Below are 27,633 nucleotides of genomic sequence, written 5' to 3'. Positions count from 1 at the left end.
ACGCCACATATCGTGACTTAAGAACCTCCATGATAGGTGCAGCTACACAGAAATGTTCTGGGTAGCAGATGATGGAGAAAATATGTGAAAAGATAGTGGATGGCACGATAAGAGGAAATACAAAGGCTTCTCGTATGTTATGCAGAGTGCATGCATATTATAATATTGTGGTTCCTACAAAAAAAAAACTCCAGTTTTTCAAATATTTTTTTTAGTATTAAATGCTTGGGGTATACCAACACGTTCCGTAAATATGTACCGGAAATGGTTGAATAAAATTCGCATTAAAATATATCGTCTGCGGTCATTAAAGTTAAGGGCTTCACCAAACCATATCCGCCTCGCATCACATCCGGTGTTAATCGGGCGTAGCACGGTACCTACCCCACATTTGGGATTGAAACATCAGCAATTGTTTATGACTGGGAATATCTCAGGAGTAGTTACCCGATGCTGAGATCACGCGCATTAAAGTGTACGTTGACTAATTTACATGAATATAAGTTAAGACCGTGTAATAATCGCGAAATCATCGGAATTCCTCAGCGGCGACTAAATTAACTACCGCCAAATGCACGATATGATCAGATTTCTTAAATTTGAATTTTTGTGTAATAAATTTAAAGTTAACGGTTTTAACAGTGTGTAAGCCGCGCGGCTTAAGCGTCGGCCTATAGCGTCGTGGGTCCCAGGTTCGAATCATGGGTCTGGCAAGTACACATATTGTTTTTTCAATTTGTGTATGAGTCAGAGTATGGACCTAATAGGTTGAGCAAGTGGCTGACATTCATTTCTCGTAAAAACAAAATCTGTTAATACAAACCTCCACCCTGTGGAGGCCCATATGATCTTATTAGGATCGGACATGGTCTGAATGGAAATGGAAATAAGATACTTTTTTCATTATTGTTATGTCCAGGACATATATTCATAGGAATGTTTTTTTAATACTATTTGCAATTTTTAATAATATTGCAATTTTGTAAAAAACTAGATGATTATTGATTCCATTTCTTAGATATTTCGACGCAAACGTTTGGTATTTTATTTTACGATGCATTGTAAAATAATCTCTGAAGATTGGATAAATAAACAATAATATATTATGTACATAATATAACCAAACAATTTAATATTCACATGGACATAGATATATCTATCACTCCAAAGAACTATATTTTGTTTTATTCATAAGCTGTTTTGTTATAAAAGTTAGTTTCGTAACATTGTTTTTTTTTGTTTCACTAGTGTATATTTTTATACTCACAGCGTCGTGAATCCCAGGTTTGGATCCTGGGTCTTACAAGCACTGACGTCCCTAGACAAAATGCCGCCCCTAGGCAGCGCCAAAATGCCGCCCCATTTTTATTCGCTATTTTTTATCATCCTTCCATGACTTCTAATAAAAATGTATCGTATGGATATATTACTAACAAAATATATACCAATAAAACATACAAAATTATATTTAGATATAAAAAGCGAATAAATATTTTATACGTAATTACGTTAGACACTTACTCGTACTCAGCCTATACCGAGCTGGCGCAGCTCAAAACCTAGTGGAAGAACTGTCAAAATATAAGGTCCAAATTACCGCCATCCAGGAAACCCGTTGGCCGGATAGCGGAGAACTTATAGTCGGACAGCATGTTATCTACTATAGCGGAAACACAGAGGGGAAACATGTTTTTGGAACAGGTTTTGTGGTCGCCAGAGAAGTAGCAGATGCTATACTTTCTTTTGAACCCGTAAACGAGCGCATATGTGTGCTCAGAATCAAAGGAAGATGGTTTAATATATCACTTGTGAATGTACATGCCCCGACAGAGACTTCAGAAGAGGCCGAAAAGGATAATTTCTATGATCTCCTTGAAGCGACTTTTGACAGGCTACCGGGACATGATATCAAATGTGTGCTAGGAGACTTCAATGCGAAAATAGGGAAGGAAGCTGTATTCAGACCCTTTATTGGAAAAGAGAGCCTACATGATCATTCTAACGAAAATGGTAAAAAAGTGGCTCTCTTCTGCAGCGCCAAAAACTTAATCGCCCGAAGTACCACTTTCCCTCGTAAAAATATACATAAAGTGACTTGGAATTCAAGGGACAGGAAGACCTTTAACCAGATTGACCATTTTCTAATTGATAGACGACACCATAAAGCTATTGAAAACATTCGAAGCTACAGAGGCGCTGACTGTGATACGGACCACAACTTATCGATAGCAACCTTTAGGGAAAAACTTAAAAAGACAGCCCACGCAAATGCGAAGACGAGAGTGAAGTACCATATAGAAAAGCTGACAACTCCAAACGGAAGAGATAGCTACAGAAAAGAGTTAAAAAACCAAATCGGAAAACTCACCGAAGGAGAAGCCTGGAGTATCGATGAGAGGTGGAAGAGACTAAAAGAAGGAATGGTAAAAGCTGCGGAAGTCTCGATAGGACTGGCACCCAAGAAAGTAAAGTGCCCTTGGTACGACGACACTTGCCGACAAATGGTGGAGGAGAGAAGAGCAGAAAGAGCGCTCTATCTGAAAAATACGCAGAGCGAAGAAGCACAGAAACGATATAGCGAGACGTGCAAAAATGTCCGAAAGCATCTGAGAAAGTGCAAACGAAGCTTCATCAAAAGTAATTTTGAGCAGATGGAAGAAGAAGCAAAACGAAATAAAACCCGATCATTCTTCTCGAAAGTGAGCTTTGAAAAAAGAGGCTTTCAACCTAGCACGCTACAAATCAAAGATCAACAGGGTCAGATAGTGGCAAACAAAGAGCAAGTGCTAAACGTATGGAAGTCCCATTTTGAAAACTTACTTCAACGCTCTGTACCAGATGAACCTTTGGAATCGCCAGAAATCGCGACAGCAGAACCTCTTATACCGCCACCAAATAAGGCAGAGTTGATGGGAGCACTGAGTTATTTAAAGAATAACAAATCGGCAGGAAACGATAATATTCCATCGGAGCTTCTCAAGCATGGAGGAGAAACCTTTCTTAGTGCCATGCTTGAGCTACTGCAACAAATATGGGAGGAAGAAAAGATTCCTGAAGGATGGAAAGAATCACTGGTCTGTCCTATCTTCAAGAAAGGGGACAAACTCAACTGTGCAAACTACCGTGGCATCTCTCTTCTTCCTACTGCATACAAAGTTCTGTCGAACATTATTCTCGAAAGAATTCTACCATATGCCGAAAACATTCTTGGTGACTACCAATGCGGCTTTAGACGAAACCGCAGTACTACCGATCAAATCTTTACACTGCGCCAAATCTTTGAAAAGAAATGGGAATACGCCCAAGATGTACACTGTCTCTTTGTAGATTTTAAAACCGCATATGACTCTATTGATAGAGAAGCTCTCTGGAATATATTGAAAGAATTTGAAATACCGTCAAAACTTATAAATATAATAAAAGTATGCATGGACGGATCCAGAAGTAGAATTCATATGCAAGGTAGTATATCAGAATCTTTTAAGGTGACAGCAGGACTAAAACAAGGCGACTCCTTATCACCAATGCTGTTCAACTTAGCTTTAGAGAAAGCCGTTAGAGAAGCTCTGAAAGCAGAAGGTGGAGTTACCCTGAATGGGTCCCATAAAATATTGGGCTACGCAGATGATTTGGTGGTGCTCGGAGAATCTGAAGAAGAAGTCAGAGATATTTTCACTCTTCTGGAGGACACAGCGAAAAGGTTGAACCTACGAGTAAATGTGGGAAAGACCAAGTATTTGAAAATGACAAGAGGCATTGAACCCTCTGGAAACATTGGAATAAGAAACTCCTCGTTCGAGAGAACCTCTCTCTTCAAGTACTTGGGCTCCAACATTACCTCTAAAAATGAAATGTCCCTAGAGCTCTCTGACCGACTGAGAAGTGGAAATGCAGCGTACTTCGCGCTGAGTCGTCTGTTCAGGTCCAAAATGCTGTCCATCAAAACGAAATTCCGGGTGTATAACGTGGTCATCAAGCCAATCGTCATGTATGGATGTGAAACGTGGGGTTTAACAGAAAAACAAGAAAAGGCGCTCCAAGTGTTTGAAAACAGAATCCTCCGGAGAATACTTGGACCCGTCAATGAGAACCACCGGTGGCGCATCCGCACAAACGCTGAGCTCTTCGACCGATACCAACCTAGAATCACTAATATTCTGAGGTCAAGAAGGCTCAGATGGGCGGGCCACGTTGTACGATCTGAACGATCTAGAACTCTCTATAGGATTTACAAAGGCACACCAGCTGGCACTCGACCTCTTGGCCGCCCTCGACGGAGATGGGCGGACAACATTCAAAGGGATGCGGAAAGGCTGGGGATAGTCAACTGGGAAGAGAGAGCGCTGGACAGAGATGCCTGGAAAAACGTTGTGCAGTCGGCCATGGACCTGAAGGGCCCCTAGCGCCAGTTTAATAATAATAATAATAATAACTTACCCAAATCGCCAGAGTCTGAGGTTCTATTTGGTGGATATTTCCGACACATTTGGTTTGTGCCATTTAGCAATACAGAGATTTTTTATTTTCACACCAATTTTACTATGCTATTATTGTACCTCCAACATGTAAACAAAATAATTTGAGCTATTTCTATATATACCAAATGATTCTCCTCGATTTGCCGCCCTTCGAGTAACTGCCGCCCCCAAGCGACACTCAATCTGCCTACCCCTACGGGACGTCACTGCTTACAAGTACACATACATATTGTTTTTCAATTTGTGTATGAGTCAGAGTATGGACCTAATAGATCGAGCAAGTGGCTGACATCCATTTCTCGTAAAAACAAAATCTGTTAATACAAACCCCCACCCTGTGAAGGCACATATAATCTTATTAGAATCGGACATGGTCGGATTCTTTTAGGAGTATACATGGGGGAGCAAATAAGACCTAATGAAATAATTGTCGAATAAATGAAGCAGTATGACACTGTAAATGTTCTAAGTGCAACAAAATTGGCTTTTTTACCTACCAGGTCAGATAGCCCGTCTGCGGTCAATTGTCCGTGAAACAGCAAAGATGCACCATGAATATTAAGAAATCGATTGTAATAATACGTACCTCGCTAGTAAGAGGCGACTGGGGTGGTATTACCCCATTCCATTCCGAATGTATGTGCATAGATATAATAAAATCTAGCGTAGGTTCGTTCCCGGCCAACTTTTCTCGTCTGGCGTTCTGCTCTGGCGCGCTCTCCCCTGTCCAAACAAAAGCGACGACCGTTACCTCACCCCCTCCAATTTTTTTCCGCTCGCCAACCGCTCCACCCCCCACTTTCTCCTTCTTGATGTCTTTATCGGTGGGAAAATTCAGCGAAACGATCGCCAAAGAAAGTGTTTGTGTATGGGAGACAATGGCGTGCTGTTCTGTTCAATTATAGTTTTAAACTACCCGCCAAAGTTAGTAGCATCCCCGCATTGTCATTATCAGTGGCTTAACAATCCAGGACGGGTCCTAGCATCCTTAAATAACTTCCAGATGTCTGTCCTGGTTACTCTAGCATCTTTATTGATACTTACCAACCAGCAGAGTTTAGGGTATTTTGTTTACTAACCGAAAAGTTTCTAAGCCCACGATGGCCGAGCGGTAATGTCCCGGATTTGAATCCAGGCTCTGCCAAATTCGCATATTGTTTTTCAATATGTGTTTAAACCCACTCGTACCTAGTAGGTTGAGTAAGTGGCTAACATCCATTTATCGCAAAAATAAAATATGTCAAATCAATAATTTATATTCTATTTCTAATACAATAAGGTCACGAGGCCCGATGACAGTAGTGTATTGAAATAGTTAGGTATATAGTAAAATAAGTGAATCATTCACAAACAGGTTTTTGATAAAATCAGATATATATTTTCACCTGACTGGGAATCGAACCCGGATCCCTCGGATGAAAAGCCAGCGTCTCATTCACTGGACTACTAAGACCGAAAAGGCAGCAGTCCTCATCGATGATTATGACGTATGTCTGGTGGATTCAAACTCAAAAACATTCCACCATATAAACCAAAATATTTAACCAACATGTTAAATATTTAGTAAATAATTTTAAGTCGCCTTAATAAAACCCCTACTCTGTGGAGGCCCATATTATGATACTATTAGGATCGAAAATGGTGTTGAAATGTAATTATTTTTATGAAAAAAATATATTTGACCCTTTATTATATAACTTTAAGCGTATACTGCCCTTCCAAGGAAGAAGGCAGTAACTCGCAAAATTTGTGAAATTGAGTTATGAATGCCATCCGTTAGGTAATTTTGAAAGCTATATATTCTGTCCACTTTAAAATCAGAATTATCACTAAAACACCGTTAAAATCCTTAGTGAAAAATGGACATCTGCTAAAATAATACAAATTTATTAGCAAAAAGCCAGTAATTGCACCTATTTATTGCAGTTACTGCTTGTTTATTATTACTTTATTTGTATTTTAACATCCTTCTAATAAAAATTATCACCGTTTTTTATTAATTGACAGTACTAAAGTTGGAAAAAAACCACATTATGTCATTTATCTCGAAAGTGTGTGAGAGTCAGTTACTGCCTTCTTCCTTAGAAGGGCAGTATATAGGTATCGATATATCAACAGAAGAGAATCATAAATATAAAAAGTACCTACCTAGTGCGTAAGTTATATAATAGATATCTCAATGTCCACAATTTCACACAGGCAGATTCTGAAGAGCACACCGGTCAATGTTATTTCTGATCCTTTTATTTTAATACATTTTTATCGCCCATGAAACCACTGTCTATTAAATGCACGCCACTGTATTAGGTACCCAGTTTGGCGATGGGGAAATGGGGAAAATCGGCTTTCCCCTATAAAAAAATGTGTTGCCGCTGAGGCCTTATTACCATCGGAGGTTATATTGATAGTTTGCATGCGGATTGAGCATTTACCTTTTCAAGTTTTATTCGATAAAACTTTTCAATTCTGGTTTCCTTGGATTGATTATTTTTTTCCTCTACGCATTGCCAAAGTATTTTTTTCATTACGTTTTCAAGTATGCTATTTATTCAGTGCGATATGAAAAATGCTTGACTCAGGTGACTATCGAACCTACCAGCCAAAAATCTAAAAAAAAATAGATCTGTACTATACCTACGTCTGATGAAAGTTTTCTAATGTTCCGAAAGAGCAGTATCTAATGATCTCATTTTTTTTACTAAAAATCTCTTGGCCGATTTCTAGATCAACACAAGTATTTTCAGAGCATGGAATCAAATAGAAAAATTGAATTTATTGAAGTACGTAATAATATCTACACTTCAATTATTAATTGGTAACCTTCATTATGAACCACGTAAATTGTACATACGTTAATATTATTAATTGATTATATATTAATACTGCCTTGCTAAGTTAAAATACAGTGATTTTGGTTTATACTACATTTTCTCTTATACGAGGGTGGGTCAATAAGTCCTTAGAAAAGCCGACAGGTGGCGCGACTAGTACTGCAAGCGGTTTGTTTTCATGCAGCGGCACTACCGATTCAGTATGCTGCGAACTTTCAATCAGATTGGTCGGGTTGTTGTGTGTTTCTCGTACATTTAAAAAAAAAAATTGCTTGTGGAAAATGGAAAAATGGAAAATGGAGAAAATTGAGTTTAGAGTTGTTTTTAAACATTTTAATATAAAAGGGTTAACAGCAAAGGAAATAAAAAATGAGTTGGATTTAGTTCACGGCATATCTGCTCCTTCACTTTCAACTATTTATAACTGGTTAAATGAATTTAAACGTGGTCGTACATCAACAAAGGATGAACCACTCTCAGGACGTCCTGTAGAGGTGACTACACCAGAAATGATCAATAAAATCCACGATATGGTGTTAAATGACCGAAGATTAAAGTTGAGTGAGATAATTGAGGTTACAGGGATCTTAAAAGGTAGCGTCATTTCTATTTTACATGACAAATTGGGCATGAAAAATATTTCTGCAAGATGGGTGCCGCGTTTGCTCACAGTCGACAATAAACGCAGTAGGGTGGTGGCCTCTAAAGCCCTGTTGTCGCTCATGCAACGCAATCCGGATGAATTTTTTCGTCGCTTTGTGACTGTAGATGAAACATGGATACACCACTATACTCCCGAGACGAAAGAACAGTCAAAGCAGTGGATTGCGAAGGCAAACCATGTCCAAAGAAGGCGAAAACCGTAAAATCAGCTGGCAAGGTTATGGCTACTGTATTTTGGGATGCACGTGAAATTATTTTCGTTGACTATTTGGAAAAAGGAAAAACAATAACAGGGGATTATTATGCATCTTTATTGGACCAGCTAAAAAACAAAATTGAAGAAAAACGGCCTCATTTAAACAGGAAAAAAATCCTCTTTCATCAGGACAATGCCCGTGTTCACACATGTTTACGATCAATGGCTAAAATTGAAGAATTGAAGTTCGAATTGGTCGACCACCCACCGTATTCGCCAGATTTAGCCCCCAGTGACTTTTTCCTTTTCCCAAACTTAAAAAAATGGCTAAGTGGACAACGTTTTTTTTCAAATGAAGAAGTCATCGATCGGACAAATGCTTATTTTGAGGACCTTCCGAAAACTTATTTTTCTGACGGTTTAAAAAAATTGAGAAACGTCTAACCAAGTGTATTGAGCTCCAAGGAAATTATGTTGAGAAATAAAAAAAAAATACAAAAATAAAACCTGTTTTAATGCTTTTTTCTAAGGAATTATTGACCCACCCTCGTATTATGTAAAATTATTGGATTGTTTTTACATAATCTCTAAATGTATCGTATATATTTAGTAATAATGTCAAAAAAATTCAAAAGTTTTCTTAATATAAGAGAAAAAGTACATACTATACACTGTCTTTTTATACTTAGCAGGGCAGAATAGTAAAAGAGAGAAAATTGAGTGCAAATTGAGCTGACTTAACCTTTAAAAGTTTAAAATAAAGGCATTTATTTCATTACGGCATCTATTTTTTTTACATGTTCTATCGGTTAGGTCTAGGTCTAGGTTAGATCGGTTAGGTCTCCCCACATAACGTTGTATTAACTGATTTTTATTTTTACGAGAAATGCTCAACTTATTAGGTCCATACCCTAGGTTCAAACACACATTGAAAAAAAACAACAGTTTTTTTTTGCCAGATCCGAGATTTGAATCTGGGACCCACTACATTATACGCCGACACGTTACCGCTTGACCATCGTAGACCATTCATTTTTCTCATGTGGTCATTAGTAATACGTCTAAAAAGTACAATTTCATATTGACTCAGAGTATTGCGATTCGGTGAAATCGATCAAGTACATTTTTAATTTGTTCACAAAAGCTCCAATTGAAGTACTTAACTGATTAAGCTGTACAATTTGTGGCTCATTAGATAAGTACTTTAAAATGACATTGATTTAATGTACATGATTAATTTAATAATCGTTAACCAACTGCTGAAAAACCAATAAAGTAATTAAAAAATATGTCAAAACTTTTCATACTTACGGCAAAATATTAAAAAATCTGACAACTCTATCATTAGATCTGTGCTAGATATTAAATTGTAACTTTGGAAAGTTTTCATTAAAATAACCATAAAAAGTTTCCACGGGCAATTTCCTCGTGTAAAGTCCAAACTGAAAAAAGCCTAAAAATAAAGCCTTTCAGAGAAAAAAAAAAACTCTGGCTCGTAGATACTTTGTAACTTTATCAATAATATAATCAGATTTATTTGATGATAAGTAAAGTTAATATTCATTCGCTCTAGTTGAAGATTATTGATCACGTAGGTCGTAGACCAATGCGTAAGACGTTGTCTTGTCATTTGGGGCACTGATTTGACTCCCGGTGAGGTCACAATCATGGCCCCCACAAAGGGGGGGGGGGGGGCTGACAGGTCTCTAGCCTGGGGCCCGGCGTGTCGAGTCTACCAGATAAGTGATAGAAACACACATCACAAATTATCTTTAATAGTAAAAAAAGTCGTCTGCGGTGCTATTTGTCTTCATTAATGTCATTATTTAAAATTATGTGGTGGTACGATACAATTTTTAATTGCGTATAGATACTCGACAACTCCATAATTCAAATGGATGTATTAAAATATACAAACAACACAAAAAACATACATTAATTTTACCGCGTACACTATTTGGAAAACGCTACTGTAGAGCGTCGCACTAACTTTACCTTTAGCGATAGGTAGGAGGGCCCGCCAAAGATCCTAGCCTGGGGGCTCGCTTCAGGATATGGGGGCCATAGTCACAATACATCTGTGTCAAAGGGTGGAGGTAGGCTGTTAAGATCCGACATATTAAATGGTGCATAATTTTGTAAGTCAAACGTATTTGTTTTTATGAACTAGTTAGTTTTAAAAATTCAATTAAGCCTTGCCTATTCCAAGCCATAGTACATAATAGTCAAAAATATTCGTTTATCTATAAAATATCTCAAATTATGCCATAACAAAATAAATATTGAACTGACTTAGCTTGGCAGATGATGTCGATATTTATTCGATAAATCCGAGAAAAACTGTCCCCAACAGTATGGGGCAATGGGATAAAGTAGATGTTTTTGGATTGCAGTTTTCCATGCCAAGGGCGTATCATACGTTATTAGTATTTCATATTAATATTTTATTTTCACACTGTATTTATTGTTATGGATTCCGTAGACGACAAAAAGGACGAACATCTCTACACTTAGAATAAATAAAAGTATGGGGATGAACAACTCAAGCCGTATCAGCATATTGATCGGCGATATTAAATAGCTGACCGCAATTATAATTTTCTTAATATCTGTCAGCCAATATACAATGATCGAACACTCGAAATAAAATAGCTGACTCAATTATAATAGACTGTTCCTAAAAATTCTTTTCAATATATTATTTTGATTGTGAGTACGTCAATAAATAGCGGATTACAATTTAACGGGAATGCCACTCTATCATAACTTCCTGGACTGTCAGTATCTCAGTATATATCGTTCCGCACAGCATCTCATTTACCAAGCCTCGGACCTCGGAACAGTATCATAACACTACTTGTAACATAGGTACTCTGGTACCGACTGCTTACGCTGCAATAACAACTCGCTCCTCCATTCATCGGAGCGATCATCAATTCCAACTTCTCATCTCAATTCCTGGTCACTCTCCTACAGCGGTCTCGCCCCTCTACAATGAGGCCGCCAAAAAAGTAAAGAGTCGTATCTTCAAAATAATATATCGCTAGCAAAAGCATTCAATAAATCCCTATTCTGTGTAGACGAACACTACGTAGTAGGACTTCAAATGAACCTGAAAAAATATTACCAATAAAAAAATTAAATTAACAATAAGTAATTGCGAATTTAGTACATACCTACGCTACTGAAAAATTATGATATGGGGTGGATGAATAGGTATGATATGGATAGAAAGTCACCATATATCAATTGAGAGTGATATTGTGTTATCACCCGACTTTGGTATGAAATATGACTACACTATATTTTTTAATCATTAAAAAAACTGAAATTATATTAAAACAAATATTATTTTTATACTCGAGATATAACACAATTATTGACTTAATAAAATGTGAAATACAGTTATATAAAAAAAAACATTTTAAACATTTTTTTAATCTTTACAGTGCGTATTTAAAACAAAATATGATATGTACTAACTAGTGTTGTAAAACAGATAATTTACTTATCATTTTTCGTAATACATTAGAAAAAAAATGAGAAATAGTAAACCGGAATGTGACTTGAACCCATAACTAGCATTCCGGGCACTGTACTTTACCGTAGCAACCGATGTAAGTTAGTAGGTACCCACCAATCACGATGAAATATTCCAATAATATGCATATTATTCAGTGTAAGTATATTTCTGATGTATTTCGACGAATTATCTGAATTCAATAAAATAATATACATTCTTAAATCTTGTATATTATGCACCTGAATGACAAAAATATTATTATTATTAATTTTCAATTTTTTCGCGAGTCATAAATGGTCGTGGACGATCATCATCATCATTATAAGTATCCCAGCAACTCATAGCGAGTCCTAGCCTCCTCCAAGAACTTCCTGCATCACCCATATCCTGTGCCAGTGTCCTGCAGGCGTCTGTACCGGCCCGTTTTAGCATCTGAGTAGACATCGTCCAACCATCAGAGTTTGGGCCTGCCAACCGACCTCCGACTGCCGAGTCGGATGTTCAGAATTCCCCTCGGCGGTTGGGCACTATATTCTTGTTACATGGCCTCTAACGGACTATTTGATGGACATTCATAGTTATATGCGCCGCGCGCCAATTTATAGGTAGGTAAATATAACTATTTTTTCCCTTCATTCTTCTTCTTTTATAACATCTGTTGCCTCACAATAATGTTATAAATACGAAAGCATTTTACTATTACTAGTCATATATGAGGCGTAGAGTTACTAAACCCGCTCTAGAGACTTTTTTGAGTTTTGAGTAAATCACGAAAAACTGTTTTGGGCATTTTGTGATGATTTAAGTGTAATTTTAGATGTTATATTTATTTCGTTACATACGGAAAAGTATATTAAAATGTCAAATCCAATATATAAGCCGTATTTATTCAAATAAATGCATTTTAATTATCCCAAGAGCGGTTTTTGTCAGCCGCTACCTGACAGAGCGGCGTTCGACGCGGATTTTTTTTAAAAAGAGCGGTGTTTGATGCACAGTGGTACATTGTCGACAAGAGATGATAGTTCAGTAGCGGTCCGTATTTATTTTAATTATGTAATATATTTTCGAATTTACTTTGTCTAAAAAATATTTTGTAGCCATTCTTACCTACTGGCAGCTGTATAATTTTCGCATTGCACCTACATATTTAGCTGTTATATTGGTATGTAATATTTTTTTCAAAATAGTGGTATGTACTTGTCTTGAAAATAAAATGCTTTATGTTCGTACAAAGCATTAATATTTATTTAGGATAACAATGACGGATTTAATAATATCAATAGCAATAATATAATATGATATGTTACGATTTTTTTCACATATCTCATTAATTTTAGACTGTCGGTCACAGGTTGTGCGCCAATAACTTTGTTCTACCTAATTCTATTTACATTATCAATGATTTTATATGTTGAATTATTAAAAATAAGAAAATTATGTTTAATTCTTCTAAAGAACGATGGTTCATCTTAAATAATAAAGGAGGAATGGATAAAGCAAAGATCAACTGTTATAAATAATACTCGATTTGTTCTGGCTGACCATGGATTATATAATATATGAGGCTAATCAAATTAAAACTAAGTCTGTATTGTCGAACAAGAACTTCTTGTCCACGTGTTGAAAATGTGACCTAACAAGCCCCTCCTGTTTAGTTAATCGCACTTCCGTTTTCAAATGAGGAACGTCCCTAAATTTATCATTTCATTTTACGCTTCCGTGGTGTACAGATCTATATATTTACGTAATTTGATGTTTTTTATAATAAAAATATGTTTAAAACGATAAAGAAAAATATTAAAATTGTTATTAGTAAACTTTTTGTTTATTGCGTAAAAGAAAAAGAGTCGTAGGTACCTACCTAAAAAGAGAAAAATTATTTAAACACGCGTTGCCGCCATGACAGGTCTTGAGACTGAGAAGTCTTCTATATGCGACTTCCGGTTATTGACGAAATCTTGTTGTCGGACAGTAGTGGGGGCCTTTAAGACGCAAGTTTAAAAAATCCACATGCTGAAGGTATGAATTAAGAAGACAAAAAGAAGTCGAAATATATGTTGCCATCCCTAATAATGTCCGATTTTTAACCGCCCCCAGTCACACGGGCCGGAATATAAAGCGATCAAAACGTAGAGAGAGAGATCCTTGTGAGAAATTCGCATGTGTGATGACGTGGCACGAGCAAAAAGGTTCGGACAAATTTGACACTCAAATGTATGGAAAGATTACCGAAAGATTCCGCCCGTCTGCGCGCGCGACGACATTATTATTTGTGTAAAATTTCCCTATTATTTTCACAGATGGAGTGCCGCGCTGAAAGGAGCGGGAGATATTCGAGGAATCCGGTGTGTTTTAAAATTTAAATGCTTTCTCTCTCAACTCTTGGTACACATACCTACCAACCTAACCGCACCGTAAATTATTTTATAGGTACTCATATTCTTTTTTGTTCTAATTTTGAATGTTTAATTACATACAAAAGTAAGAATAGCGCATATACAAAATAAAATTAATAAGAAGGATTGAAAAACGGAGCGTTTCATTGAAATCATCTTCAAAGCAAGTTTAATTTTAGATAAATACAAGATTTTCATGTTTAATTTAATTTTTAATGGGGAATATAATATATTCCCATAAAAATAGTAACGACAACATTAAAAAAGATGAAACTATGATCTTCACAAATGATCAACAACGGTAGATTTTCAATATGGAAAATAATACGTCAGCTGAATGCAGAACTATTTTAACTCACGTTTTTTGAAACAGCCTATTGCAGTTATTTATTATTTATATAGACAACCATTTTTTCATCAACAATTCTACTAAAATATGATTCGTAAAGATAATAAATAATTTTAGTAAGTTGTTTCAAAAAACACTCTCTCCTCAAAAATTTCAAGTGTAAGTTAGAAATGTTCTGCATGCAACTAAGTAGTTCTCAGTTGTGAATAAATTAGTTGTATCGACGGAAAATACATTTTTCTCTTCTTTGCGGTAAAATAAATTAAAATAATATAATAACCTCATTTAAAAAGAAATTATGAATTTGATGAAAGGTTATAATAATTATAATTAGTTATTGATTGAATCAATTATGATCGCCTTTATTCCAATATTCCCCTTATACCTATAATCCAAATTATTGTCGCAAGTCCAGGCGCAACTCAGTTACGGGCTTTCAGTCGACCGTGATTGATAAACAGTTAGTACATCAAGACCACGATCGCGTCAAGACTTTTTTACAAGTTAACCGTCATGAAACGTAATTCAATTCGCGAGTCGCACCATATGACTTAGAAGTGACGGTGCAACTGTGTTGAATAAAGACCGCCACGCGTCATCATAAATTCATTACTCACTAGGTGTCACTATCCATATAAGTAAAGTTTCTGTTGATTCACATGCAATCGAGAGTGCTATACATAACAATCAGCAATAAGTGTGTATGTCTACAGGATCCGGAAATCAGAAGATGGCCCCAAAAGCCAGCAGTCCGGACCAGCTTAACATCAAAGGTCAGTGCCTGGATATAGCTCTGATTCCGCTGTCTCTCACCAACATCCGAATCCTCAACGCACCTTGATACAGTCCACAAAAGTGCAGCCAGATATAGTAGATATTGTATATTTTATCTTTTCAAAAATATTTTATTGTCATTTTTGAGGTTAACTAGGCAAAAACCAATATTTTCTCTAATATCACAATAATCTAATATAGGTACCAACTACCTAGTCGGAATATTGTTGGAAAATATTTTAGCAATAAAATATTATAATGTATCACATTGTTAATTATTTAATATTTACATATAAATAATGTCAAAATGAAAATAAAATACAATAATAATTATAATTAATTTATATTTTCTTATATTCAAACGACAATTTCTATGTAATACTTTATTTGACAGATCTGAAATATATCGTGATTATATTATAACTGACCATAGTGACATTAGCCACGAATAAGGATTACTTTGCTTGATGAAAAAATATTGTTTCACTCTGTGAATTTCCTCTTTTTCCTATTATTTATAGTTAATGTGAAAACAATATTTTCTAAATCGTTGATTATTTTTTATTGGTGTGAATTTTTGACTAACGTTATATGAGATTAATTCTCATCAATTTTTAATTTCAAGTCTATTTTGTGCAAAGCCTTGAATTATATTTTCGGAGTTAAACAATTTCTAAACTTTTCATAGGTAGAAAATTCTTGTTCATCTTGGAGGGTTGTTGTAAAAGGCAATACTAAGTATTTTTGTAGTGTCCACATGATATTTTAAAATCGCCATGACAACGAACCGCAAGTAAAATTTCTGGCCAAGTATGTATACATAAATGAGACATTCCGCATTGAATTTAATGCTACTCCAGTCATTTTCATAATATGAATTAGGAGATCTCTTTGTAAACTGGCATCATCCATGTTGTGTATCCCACCATCAGGTATTTAAAACTGTCGACATTTGCCATGGTTTTACCATAACTTCAAATGAGGTAGTGACCCAAAACCAATATGTCATTTCCAGTAAACAAAACCCAAATGAACGAATATTTCAAGACTTTGGTAACATATACTATGTAGATGAAACACGTGTCATAAAAATATATCTATATTCTGTGACAAATTGTACTCGCAGTGGATAAATAGCAGAGCGTCAGCCTCTGAAGTCATATATTATTTTGTTTGGTGAGGCAATAGTTGGTGCATGAGAAACGTGCAGTCATCGTCCAGACACGCAGTGTAGCATGCGACTGCCGAAAACGACTTAATAATATGTTCGGAAAGTCCATAGCTAGCTGGTGCCACTGTCTTCACTGTTACCGCGTCTTCTTCAGTTCTTCAGTTCTTCAGTTCTTCTACAGTATTTATCGATTGGTCCATAGGCTCACAGTAACTGAGTCGTGAAAATGTAAAAATCGTATACTTACGTTTAATTGTAATTTAATAGGAAACCATTCCTATTTTTATTTTCTCAGCTTCAAGTCTTTTCAAAATTAATCATGAGGAATCCCGCTTGATCTCATCGTATCGCATCACTCACGGCCTGTCGTGGGAGTGAGAGACAGAGCAGATGCACATACATGTGTTTTAAACTGAGGCGTAGCTTTATAATATATTAGAGTCGCGCAGTAGGTTTTTTTGACGATGAGTGCATTGAATGCAGAAAGAAAGACCAAAACTTATCATTTTATTTAGACGTACCTGCCTTATGGTAAATACGTTATATATTTTTTTACCATGTTTGATCCTATTCCTATAAATTATTATAGTACTATTAAAAGAGGTGTGCAACAATGGGTGATAAAACAAACCTTATCAAATGCATTTCCAGACGTCAATTATTATGCTGCTTATTAATACTTGGCATTGATAAGAAATAGTGGTCAAATTAATACAAAGACAGGCGCAAAACAGTGGAGCTATAATAACACCATACTCTTAGTCTAAACACGTGATTAACATCCGGGACCTATGAAATACTCGTATTATGTGTCGTTAGTACGGAGTATTCTTGAGTGTGGGTCCATTATCTGGAGTCCTTATGAGGTTTCCTATAAGCTTGTTTTAGAGCGTGTTCAGGAGAAATTTCTTCGATATCTTTATTGTAATGTATATCATTATTTTCCTTTTGACAGTTTCTCAAACGAGTATTTTCCGACTAACTTTCTTCAAGGCATGCTCACCTTTCATTCTCTTGAAGCTCGTAGGTCACTTCTGCCTGCCTCACGTGGTATAGTTTCCAATCCCTATATTCTGGAAAATTTGAATTTTTATGCACCCGTCAATTACATGCGTGGTCGCAGCCATGACCTATTTTGGGTGAAAGCTGTTTCCTCATGCCAGGCTCAGCAGGCACCAATAACGAGGGCTGTACGTCTGGTCAATGTACTCCCTAGAGATGTAGAAATTTTTAGCGATGCATTATGTATTTTGTTTTTAAAATTCTATTTTATCGTTTAATTTGTATTTTTTATATTTTATTTCTTTTCGTCGTAACGTCTTCAATTAATAATTTGTCATGTGTTCAATGTGTCTTTTTTAAATAAATAAATAAATTATAAGCCGACCGGTCATCGTGAGCTAAAAATATATTACATAAAAAATATATAAAAGTTGGAATTCCCAGCATTTATAATGATTTTATGTAAAGATGTTATACATTGGATCTGTTGTAATAATACTAAAACAAACATTTCATTGCTAAAATTATGTGCTTGTAACTACTAAGCACTAATTTGTTATACCCAAATTCACGTGGAATTTGCCTACATTAATTTGTGTCCATAAATAAGAAAGATAAGTTTAAAGTATACCTACATCCATCTGTCTACAGTTCAAGCGAAGAGTTAGCTTAACTACCCCTGATCTGAATAAAACACACAGGTATCTTGGTCGGCAGACTTGAACCCCTAGATAAGGTCTGCGGCTTCAATAAATTATCCCTGCCAGCGTCAGGGATTACCAACAGTTTCCAATTGCTACTAAGTCGCAAAGATTTACGAATATGGGAATATTCTCTCGCGCTGTACACTTTGAAATGGGATTAAATGGATGCATTTTAATTGTTATTTTAGGTTTTTACCTGCAAGCTGAAATTCGGTTATCGTTACAGTTTATTTATGACTAGTGCCTGTACTCTGCTTCGTCCGGGGTTCATTCTTCGCGTTTGTGTATTTTTACTGTTCCATATTACTTTTCGAAAAATAAAATAAAACATGTGTTGTTAGTCATACCCAGACATGTCCCATAGTCATGTCCAGGACATATATTCATAGGAATGTTTTTTTAATACTATTTGCAATTTTTAATAATATTGCAATTTTGTAAAAAACTAGATGATTATTGATTCCATTTCTTAGATATTTCGACGCAAACGTTTGGTATTTTATTTTACGATGCATTGTAAAATAATCTCTGAAGATTGGATAAATAAACAATAATATATTATGTACATAATATAACCAAACAATTTAATATTCACATGGACATAGATATATCTATCACTCCAAAGAACTATATTTTGTTTTATTCATAAGCTGTTTTGTTATAAAAGTTAGTTTCGTAACATTGTTTTTTTTTGTTTCACTAGTGTATATTTTTATACTCACAGCGTCGTGAATCCCAGGTTTGGATCCTGGGTCTTACAAGCACTGACGTCCCTAGACAAAATGCCGCCCCTAGGCAGCGCCAAAATGCCGCCCCATTTTTATTCGCTATTTTTTATCATCCTTCCATGACTTCTAATAAAAATGTATCGTATGGATATATTACTAACAAAATATATACCAATAAAACATACAAAATTATATTTAGATATAAAAAGCGAATAAATATTTTATACGTAATTACGTTAGACACTTACTCGTACTCAGCCTATACCGAGCTGGCGCAGCTCAAAACCTAGTGGAAGAACTGTCAAAATATAAGGTCCAAATTACCGCCATCCAGGAAACCCGTTGGCCGGATAGCGGAGAACTTATAGTCGGACAGCATGTTATCTACTATAGCGGAAACACAGAGGGGAAACATGTTTTTGGAACAGGTTTTGTGGTCGCCAGAGAAGTAGCAGATGCTATACTTTCTTTTGAACCCGTAAACGAGCGCATATGTGTGCTCAGAATCAAAGGAAGATGGTTTAATATATCACTTGTGAATGTACATGCCCCGACAGAGACTTCAGAAGAGGCCGAAAAGGATAATTTCTATGATCTCCTTGAAGCGACTTTTGACAGGCTACCGGGACATGATATCAAATGTGTGCTAGGAGACTTCAATGCGAAAATAGGGAAGGAAGCTGTATTCAGACCCTTTATTGGAAAAGAGAGCCTACATGATCATTCTAACGAAAATGGTAAAAAAGTGGCTCTCTTCTGCAGCGCCAAAAACTTAATCGCCCGAAGTACCACTTTCCCTCGTAAAAATATACATAAAGTGACTTGGAATTCAAGGGACAGGAAGACCTTTAACCAGATTGACCATTTTCTAATTGATAGACGACACCATAAAGCTATTGAAAACATTCGAAGCTACAGAGGCGCTGACTGTGATACGGACCACAACTTATCGATAGCAACCTTTAGGGAAAAACTTAAAAAGACAGCCCACGCAAATGCGAAGACGAGAGTGAAGTACCATATAGAAAAGCTGACAACTCCAAACGGAAGAGATAGCTACAGAAAAGAGTTAAAAAACCAAATCGGAAAACTCACCGAAGGAGAAGCCTGGAGTATCGATGAGAGGTGGAAGAGACTAAAAGAAGGAATGGTAAAAGCTGCGGAAGTCTCGATAGGACTGGCACCCAAGAAAGTAAAGTGCCCTTGGTACGACGACACTTGCCGACAAATGGTGGAGGAGAGAAGAGCAGAAAGAGCGCTCTATCTGAAAAATACGCAGAGCGAAGAAGCACAGAAACGATATAGCGAGACGTGCAAAAATGTCCGAAAGCATCTGAGAAAGTGCAAACGAAGCTTCATCAAAAGTAATTTTGAGCAGATGGAAGAAGAAGCAAAACGAAATAAAACCCGATCATTCTTCTCGAAAGTGAGCTTTGAAAAAAGAGGCTTTCAACCTAGCACGCTACAAATCAAAGATCAACAGGGTCAGATAGTGGCAAACAAAGAGCAAGTGCTAAACGTATGGAAGTCCCATTTTGAAAACTTACTTCAACGCTCTGTACCAGATGAACCTTTGGAATCGCCAGAAATCGCGACAGCAGAACCTCTTATACCGCCACCAAATAAGGCAGAGTTGATGGGAGCACTGAGTTATTTAAAGAATAACAAATCGGCAGGAAACGATAATATTCCATCGGAGCTTCTCAAGCATGGAGGAGAAACCTTTCTTAGTGCCATGCTTGAGCTACTGCAACAAATATGGGAGGAAGAAAAGATTCCTGAAGGATGGAAAGAATCACTGGTCTGTCCTATCTTCAAGAAAGGGGACAAACTCAACTGTGCAAACTACCGTGGCATCTCTCTTCTTCCTACTGCATACAAAGTTCTGTCGAACATTATTCTCGAAAGAATTCTACCATATGCCGAAAACATTCTTGGTGACTACCAATGCGGCTTTAGACGAAACCGCAGTACTACCGATCAAATCTTTACACTGCGCCAAATCTTTGAAAAGAAATGGGAATACGCCCAAGATGTACACTGTCTCTTTGTAGATTTTAAAACCGCATATGACTCTATTGATAGAGAAGCTCTCTGGAATATATTGAAAGAATTTGAAATACCGTCAAAACTTATAAATATAATAAAAGTATGCATGGACGGATCCAGAAGTAGAATTCATATGCAAGGTAGTATATCAGAATCTTTTAAGGTGACAGCAGGACTAAAACAAGGCGACTCCTTATCACCAATGCTGTTCAACTTAGCTTTAGAGAAAGCCGTTAGAGAAGCTCTGAAAGCAGAAGGTGGAGTTACCCTGAATGGGTCCCATAAAATATTGGGCTACGCAGATGATTTGGTGGTGCTCGGAGAATCTGAAGAAGAAGTCAGAGATATTTTCACTCTTCTGGAGGACACAGCGAAAAGGTTGAACCTACGAGTAAATGTGGGAAAGACCAAGTATTTGAAAATGACAAGAGGCATTGAACCCTCTGGAAACATTGGAATAAGAAACTCCTCGTTCGAGAGAACCTCTCTCTTCAAGTACTTGGGCTCCAACATTACCTCTAAAAATGAAATGTCCCTAGAGCTCTCTGACCGACTGAGAAGTGGAAATGCAGCGTACTTCGCGCTGAGTCGTCTGTTCAGGTCCAAAATGCTGTCCATCAAAACGAAATTCCGGGTGTATAACGTGGTCATCAAGCCAATCGTCATGTATGGATGTGAAACGTGGGGTTTAACAGAAAAACAAGAAAAGGCGCTCCAAGTGTTTGAAAACAGAATCCTCCGGAGAATACTTGGACCCGTCAATGAGAACCACCGGTGGCGCATCCGCACAAACGCTGAGCTCTTCGACCGATACCAACCTAGAATCACTAATATTCTGAGGTCAAGAAGGCTCAGATGGGCGGGCCACGTTGTACGATCTGAACGATCTAGAACTCTCTATAGGATTTACAAAGGCACACCAGCTGGCACTCGACCTCTTGGCCGCCCTCGACGGAGATGGGCGGACAACATTCAAAGGGATGCGGAAAGGCTGGGGATAGTCAACTGGGAAGAGAGAGCGCTGGACAGAGATGCCTGGAAAAACGTTGTGCAGTCGGCCATGGACCTGAAGGGCCCCTAGCGCCAGTTTAATAATAATAATAATAATAACTTACCCAAATCGCCAGAGTCTGAGGTTCTATTTGGTGGATATTTCCGACACATTTGGTTTGTGCCATTTAGCAATACAGAGATTTTTTATTTTCACACCAATTTTACTATGCTATTATTGTACCTCCAACATGTAAACAAAATAATTTGAGCTATTTCTATATATACCAAATGATTCTCCTCGATTTGCCGCCCTTCGAGTAACTGCCGCCCCCAAGCGACACTCAATCTGCCTACCCCTACGGGACGTCACTGCTTACAAGTACACATACATATTGTTTTTCAATTTGTGTATGAGTCAGAGTATGGACCTAATAGATCGAGCAAGTGGCTGACATCCATTTCTCGTAAAAACAAAATCTGTTAATACAAACCCCCACCCTGTGAAGGCACATATAATCTTATTAGAATCGGACATGGTCGGATTCTTTTAGGAGTATACATGGGGGAGCAAATAAGACCTAATGAAATAATTGTCGAATAAATGAAGCAGTATGACACTGTAAATGTTCTAAGTGCAACAAAATTGGCTTTTTTACCTACCAGGTCAGATAGCCCGTCTGCGGTCAATTGTCCGTGAAACAGCAAAGATGCACCATGAATATTAAGAAATCGATTGTAATAATACGTACCTCGCTAGTAAGAGGCGACTGGGGTGGTATTACCCCATTCCATTCCGAATGTATGTGCATAGATATAATAAAATCTAGCGTAGGTTCGTTCCCGGCCAACTTTTCTCGTCTGGCGTTCTGCTCTGGCGCGCTCTCCCCTGTCCAAACAAAAGCGACGACCGTTACCTCACCCCCTCCAATTTTTTTCCGCTCGCCAACCGCTCCACCCCCCACTTTCTCCTTCTTGATGTCTTTATCGGTGGGAAAATTCAGCGAAACGATCGCCAAAGAAAGTGTTTGTGTATGGGAGACAATGGCGTGCTGTTCTGTTCAATTATAGTTTTAAACTACCCGCCAAAGTTAGTAGCATCCCCGCATTGTCATTATCAGTGGCTTAACAATCCAGGACGGGTCCTAGCATCCTTAAATAACTTCCAGATGTCTGTCCTGGTTACTCTAGCATCTTTATTGATACTTACCAACCAGCAGAGTTTAGGGTATTTTGTTTACTAACCGAAAAGTTTCTAAGCCCACGATGGCCGAGCGGTAATGTCCCGGATTTGAATCCAGGCTCTGCCAAATTCGCATATTGTTTTTCAATATGTGTTTAAACCCACTCGTACCTAGTAGGTTGAGTAAGTGGCTAACATCCATTTATCGCAAAAATAAAATATGTCAAATCAATAATTTATATTCTATTTCTAATACAATAAGGTCACGAGGCCCGATGACAGTAGTGTATTGAAATAGTTAGGTATATAGTAAAATAAGTGAATCATTCACAAACAGGTTTTTGATAAAATCAGATATATATTTTCACCTGACTGGGAATCGAACCCGGATCCCTCGGATGAAAAGCCAGCGTCTCATTCACTGGACTACTAAGACCGAAAAGGCAGCAGTCCTCATCGATGATTATGACGTATGTCTGGTGGATTCAAACTCAAAAACATTCCACCATATAAACCAAAATATTTAACCAACATGTTAAATATTTAGTAAATAATTTTAAGTCGCCTTAATAAAACCCCTACTCTGTGGAGGCCCATATTATGATACTATTAGGATCGAAAATGGTGTTGAAATGTAATTATTTTTATGAAAAAAATATATTTGACCCTTTATTATATAACTTTAAGCGTATACTGCCCTTCCAAGGAAGAAGGCAGTAACTCGCAAAATTTGTGAAATTGAGTTATGAATGCCATCCGTTAGGTAATTTTGAAAGCTATATATTCTGTCCACTTTAAAATCAGAATTATCACTAAAACACCGTTAAAATCCTTAGTGAAAAATGGACATCTGCTAAAATAATACAAATTTATTAGCAAAAAGCCAGTAATTGCACCTATTTATTGCAGTTACTGCTTGTTTATTATTACTTTATTTGTATTTTAACATCCTTCTAATAAAAATTATCACCGTTTTTTATTAATTGACAGTACTAAAGTTGGAAAAAAACCACATTATGTCATTTATCTCGAAAGTGTGTGAGAGTCAGTTACTGCCTTCTTCCTTAGAAGGGCAGTATATAGGTATCGATATATCAACAGAAGAGAATCATAAATATAAAAAGTACCTACCTAGTGCGTAAGTTATATAATAGATATCTCAATGTCCACAATTTCACACAGGCAGATTCTGAAGAGCACACCGGTCAATGTTATTTCTGATCCTTTTATTTTAATACATTTTTATCGCCCATGAAACCACTGTCTATTAAATGCACGCCACTGTATTAGGTACCCAGTTTGGCGATGGGGAAATGGGGAAAATCGGCTTTCCCCTATAAAAAAATGTGTTGCCGCTGAGGCCTTATTACCATCGGAGGTTATATTGATAGTTTGCATGCGGATTGAGCATTTACCTTTTCAAGTTTTATTCGATAAAACTTTTCAATTCTGGTTTCCTTGGATTGATTATTTTTTTCCTCTACGCATTGCCAAAGTATTTTTTTCATTACGTTTTCAAGTATGCTATTTATTCAGTGCGATATGAAAAATGCTTGACTCAGGTGACTATCGAACCTACCAGCCAAAAATCTAAAAAAAAATAGATCTGTACTATACCTACGTCTGATGAAAGTTTTCTAATGTTCCGAAAGAGCAGTATCTAATGATCTCATTTTTTTTACTAAAAATCTCTTGGCCGATTTCTAGATCAACACAAGTATTTTCAGAGCATGGAATCAAATAGAAAAATTGAATTTATTGAAGTACGTAATAATATCTACACTTCAATTATTAATTGGTAACCTTCATTATGAACCACGTAAATTGTACATACGTTAATATTATTAATTGATTATATATTAATACTGCCTTGCTAAGTTAAAATACAGTGATTTTGGTTTATACTACATTTTCTCTTATACGAGGGTGGGTCAATAAGTCCTTAGAAAAGCCGACAGGTGGCGCGACTAGTACTGCAAGCGGTTTGTTTTCATGCAGCGGCACTACCGATTCAGTATGCTGCGAACTTTCAATCAGATTGGTCGGGTTGTTGTGTGTTTCTCGTACATTTAAAAAAAAAAATTGCTTGTGGAAAATGGAAAAATGGAAAATGGAGAAAATTGAGTTTAGAGTTGTTTTTAAACATTTTAATATAAAAGGGTTAACAGCAAAGGAAATAAAAAATGAGTTGGATTTAGTTCACGGCATATCTGCTCCTTCACTTTCAACTATTTATAACTGGTTAAATGAATTTAAACGTGGTCGTACATCAACAAAGGATGAACCACTCTCAGGACGTCCTGTAGAGGTGACTACACCAGAAATGATCAATAAAATCCACGATATGGTGTTAAATGACCGAAGATTAAAGTTGAGTGAGATAATTGAGGTTACAGGGATCTTAAAAGGTAGCGTCATTTCTATTTTACATGACAAATTGGGCATGAAAAATATTTCTGCAAGATGGGTGCCGCGTTTGCTCACAGTCGACAATAAACGCAGTAGGGTGGTGGCCTCTAAAGCCCTGTTGTCGCTCATGCAACGCAATCCGGATGAATTTTTTCGTCGCTTTGTGACTGTAGATGAAACATGGATACACCACTATACTCCCGAGACGAAAGAACAGTCAAAGCAGTGGATTGCGAAGGCAAACCATGTCCAAAGAAGGCGAAAACCGTAAAATCAGCTGGCAAGGTTATGGCTACTGTATTTTGGGATGCACGTGAAATTATTTTCGTTGACTATTTGGAAAAAGGAAAAACAATAACAGGGGATTATTATGCATCTTTATTGGACCAGCTAAAAAACAAAATTGAAGAAAAACGGCCTCATTTAAACAGGAAAAAAATCCTCTTTCATCAGGACAATGCCCGTGTTCACACATGTTTACGATCAATGGCTAAAATTGAAGAATTGAAGTTCGAATTGGTCGACCACCCACCGTATTCGCCAGATTTAGCCCCCAGTGACTTTTTCCTTTTCCCAAACTTAAAAAAATGGCTAAGTGGACAACGTTTTTTTTCAAATGAAGAAGTCATCGATCGGACAAATGCTTATTTTGAGGACCTTCCGAAAACTTATTTTTCTGACGGTTTAAAAAAATTGAGAAACGTCTAACCAAGTGTATTGAGCTCCAAGGAAATTATGTTGAGAAATAAAAAAAAAATACAAAAATAAAACCTGTTTTAATGCTTTTTTCTAAGGAATTATTGACCCACCCTCGTATTATGTAAAATTATTGGATTGTTTTTACATAATCTCTAAATGTATCGTATATATTTAGTAATAATGTCAAAAAAATTCAAAAGTTTTCTTAATATAAGAGAAAAAGTACATACTATACACTGTCTTTTTATACTTAGCAGGGCAGAATAGTAAAAGAGAGAAAATTGAGTGCAAATTGAGCTGACTTAACCTTTAAAAGTTTAAAATAAAGGCATTTATTTCATTACGGCATCTATTTTTTTTACATGTTCTATCGGTTAGGTCTAGGTCTAGGTTAGATCGGTTAGGTCTCCCCACATAACGTTGTATTAACTGATTTTTATTTTTACGAGAAATGCTCAACTTATTAGGTCCATACCCTAGGTTCAAACACACATTGAAAAAAAACAACAGTTTTTTTTTGCCAGATCCGAGATTTGAATCTGGGACCCACTACATTATACGCCGACACGTTACCGCTTGACCATCGTAGACCATTCATTTTTCTCATGTGGTCATTAGTAATACGTCTAAAAAGTACAATTTCATATTGACTCAGAGTATTGCGATTCGGTGAAATCGATCAAGTACATTTTTAATTTGTTCACAAAAGCTCCAATTGAAGTACTTAACTGATTAAGCTGTACAATTTGTGGCTCATTAGATAAGTACTTTAAAATGACATTGATTTAATGTACATGATTAATTTAATAATCGTTAACCGTAATAATAATAATAGTAATTAAAAAATATGTCAAAACTTTTCATACTTACGGCAAAATATTAAAAAATCTGACAACTCTATCATTAGATCTGTGCTAGATATTAAATTGTAACTTTGGAAAGTTTTCATTAAAATAACCATAAAAAGTTTCCACGGGCAATTTCCTCGTGTAAAGTCCAAACTGAAAAAAGCCTAAAAATAAAGCCTTTCAGAGAAAAAAAAAAACTCTGGCTCGTAGATACTTTGTAACTTTATCAATAATATAATCAGATTTATTTGATGATAAGTAAAGTTAATATTCATTCGCTCTAGTTGAAGATTATTGATCACGTAGGTCGTAGACCAATGCGTAAGACGTTGTCTTGTCATTTGGGGCACTGATTTGACTCCCGGTGAGGTCACAATCATGGCCCCCACAAAGGGGGGGGGGGGGGCTGACAGGTCTCTAGCCTGGGGCCCGGCGTGTCGAGTCTACCAGATAAGTGATAGAAACACACATCACAAATTATCTTTAATAGTAAAAAAAGTCGTCTGCGGTGCTATTTGTCTTCATTAATGTCATTATTTAAAATTATGTGGTGGTACGATACAATTTTTAATTGCGTATAGATACTCGACAACTCCATAATTCAAATGGATGTATTAAAATATACAAACAACACAAA

The 27,633-nt window shown here is 36.6% G+C and overlaps 1 protein-coding gene across 1 annotated transcript in view; it reads left to right on the top strand.

Moving 5' to 3' along the window:
* Positions 1-4,890, top strand: part of LOC147078673 (uncharacterized) — a 59,018-nt gene extending 54,128 nt beyond the window's left edge. Inside the window, exons 2-3 of the mRNA XM_085960494.1 lie at positions 1,831-3,074; positions 4,867-4,890. Of these exons, the coding sequence (XP_085816620.1) occupies positions 1,831-3,074; positions 4,867-4,890 (1,268 nt within the window). The remainder of the gene's footprint in view (positions 1-1,830; positions 3,075-4,866) is intronic.
* Positions 4,891-27,633: the final 22,743 nt, after the last annotated feature.

Source organism: Rhyacophila brunnea, unplaced genomic scaffold (genome assembly GCF_057557595.1).
Source record: "Rhyacophila brunnea isolate RB1 unplaced genomic scaffold, BYU_Rbru_1.0 scaffold_11, whole genome shotgun sequence".
Classification (NCBI taxonomy): Eukaryota; Metazoa; Arthropoda; class Insecta; order Trichoptera; family Rhyacophilidae; genus Rhyacophila; species Rhyacophila brunnea.
Note: the sequence above shows the minus strand (reverse complement) of the source record. Positions and strands in the feature narration are given on the sequence as shown.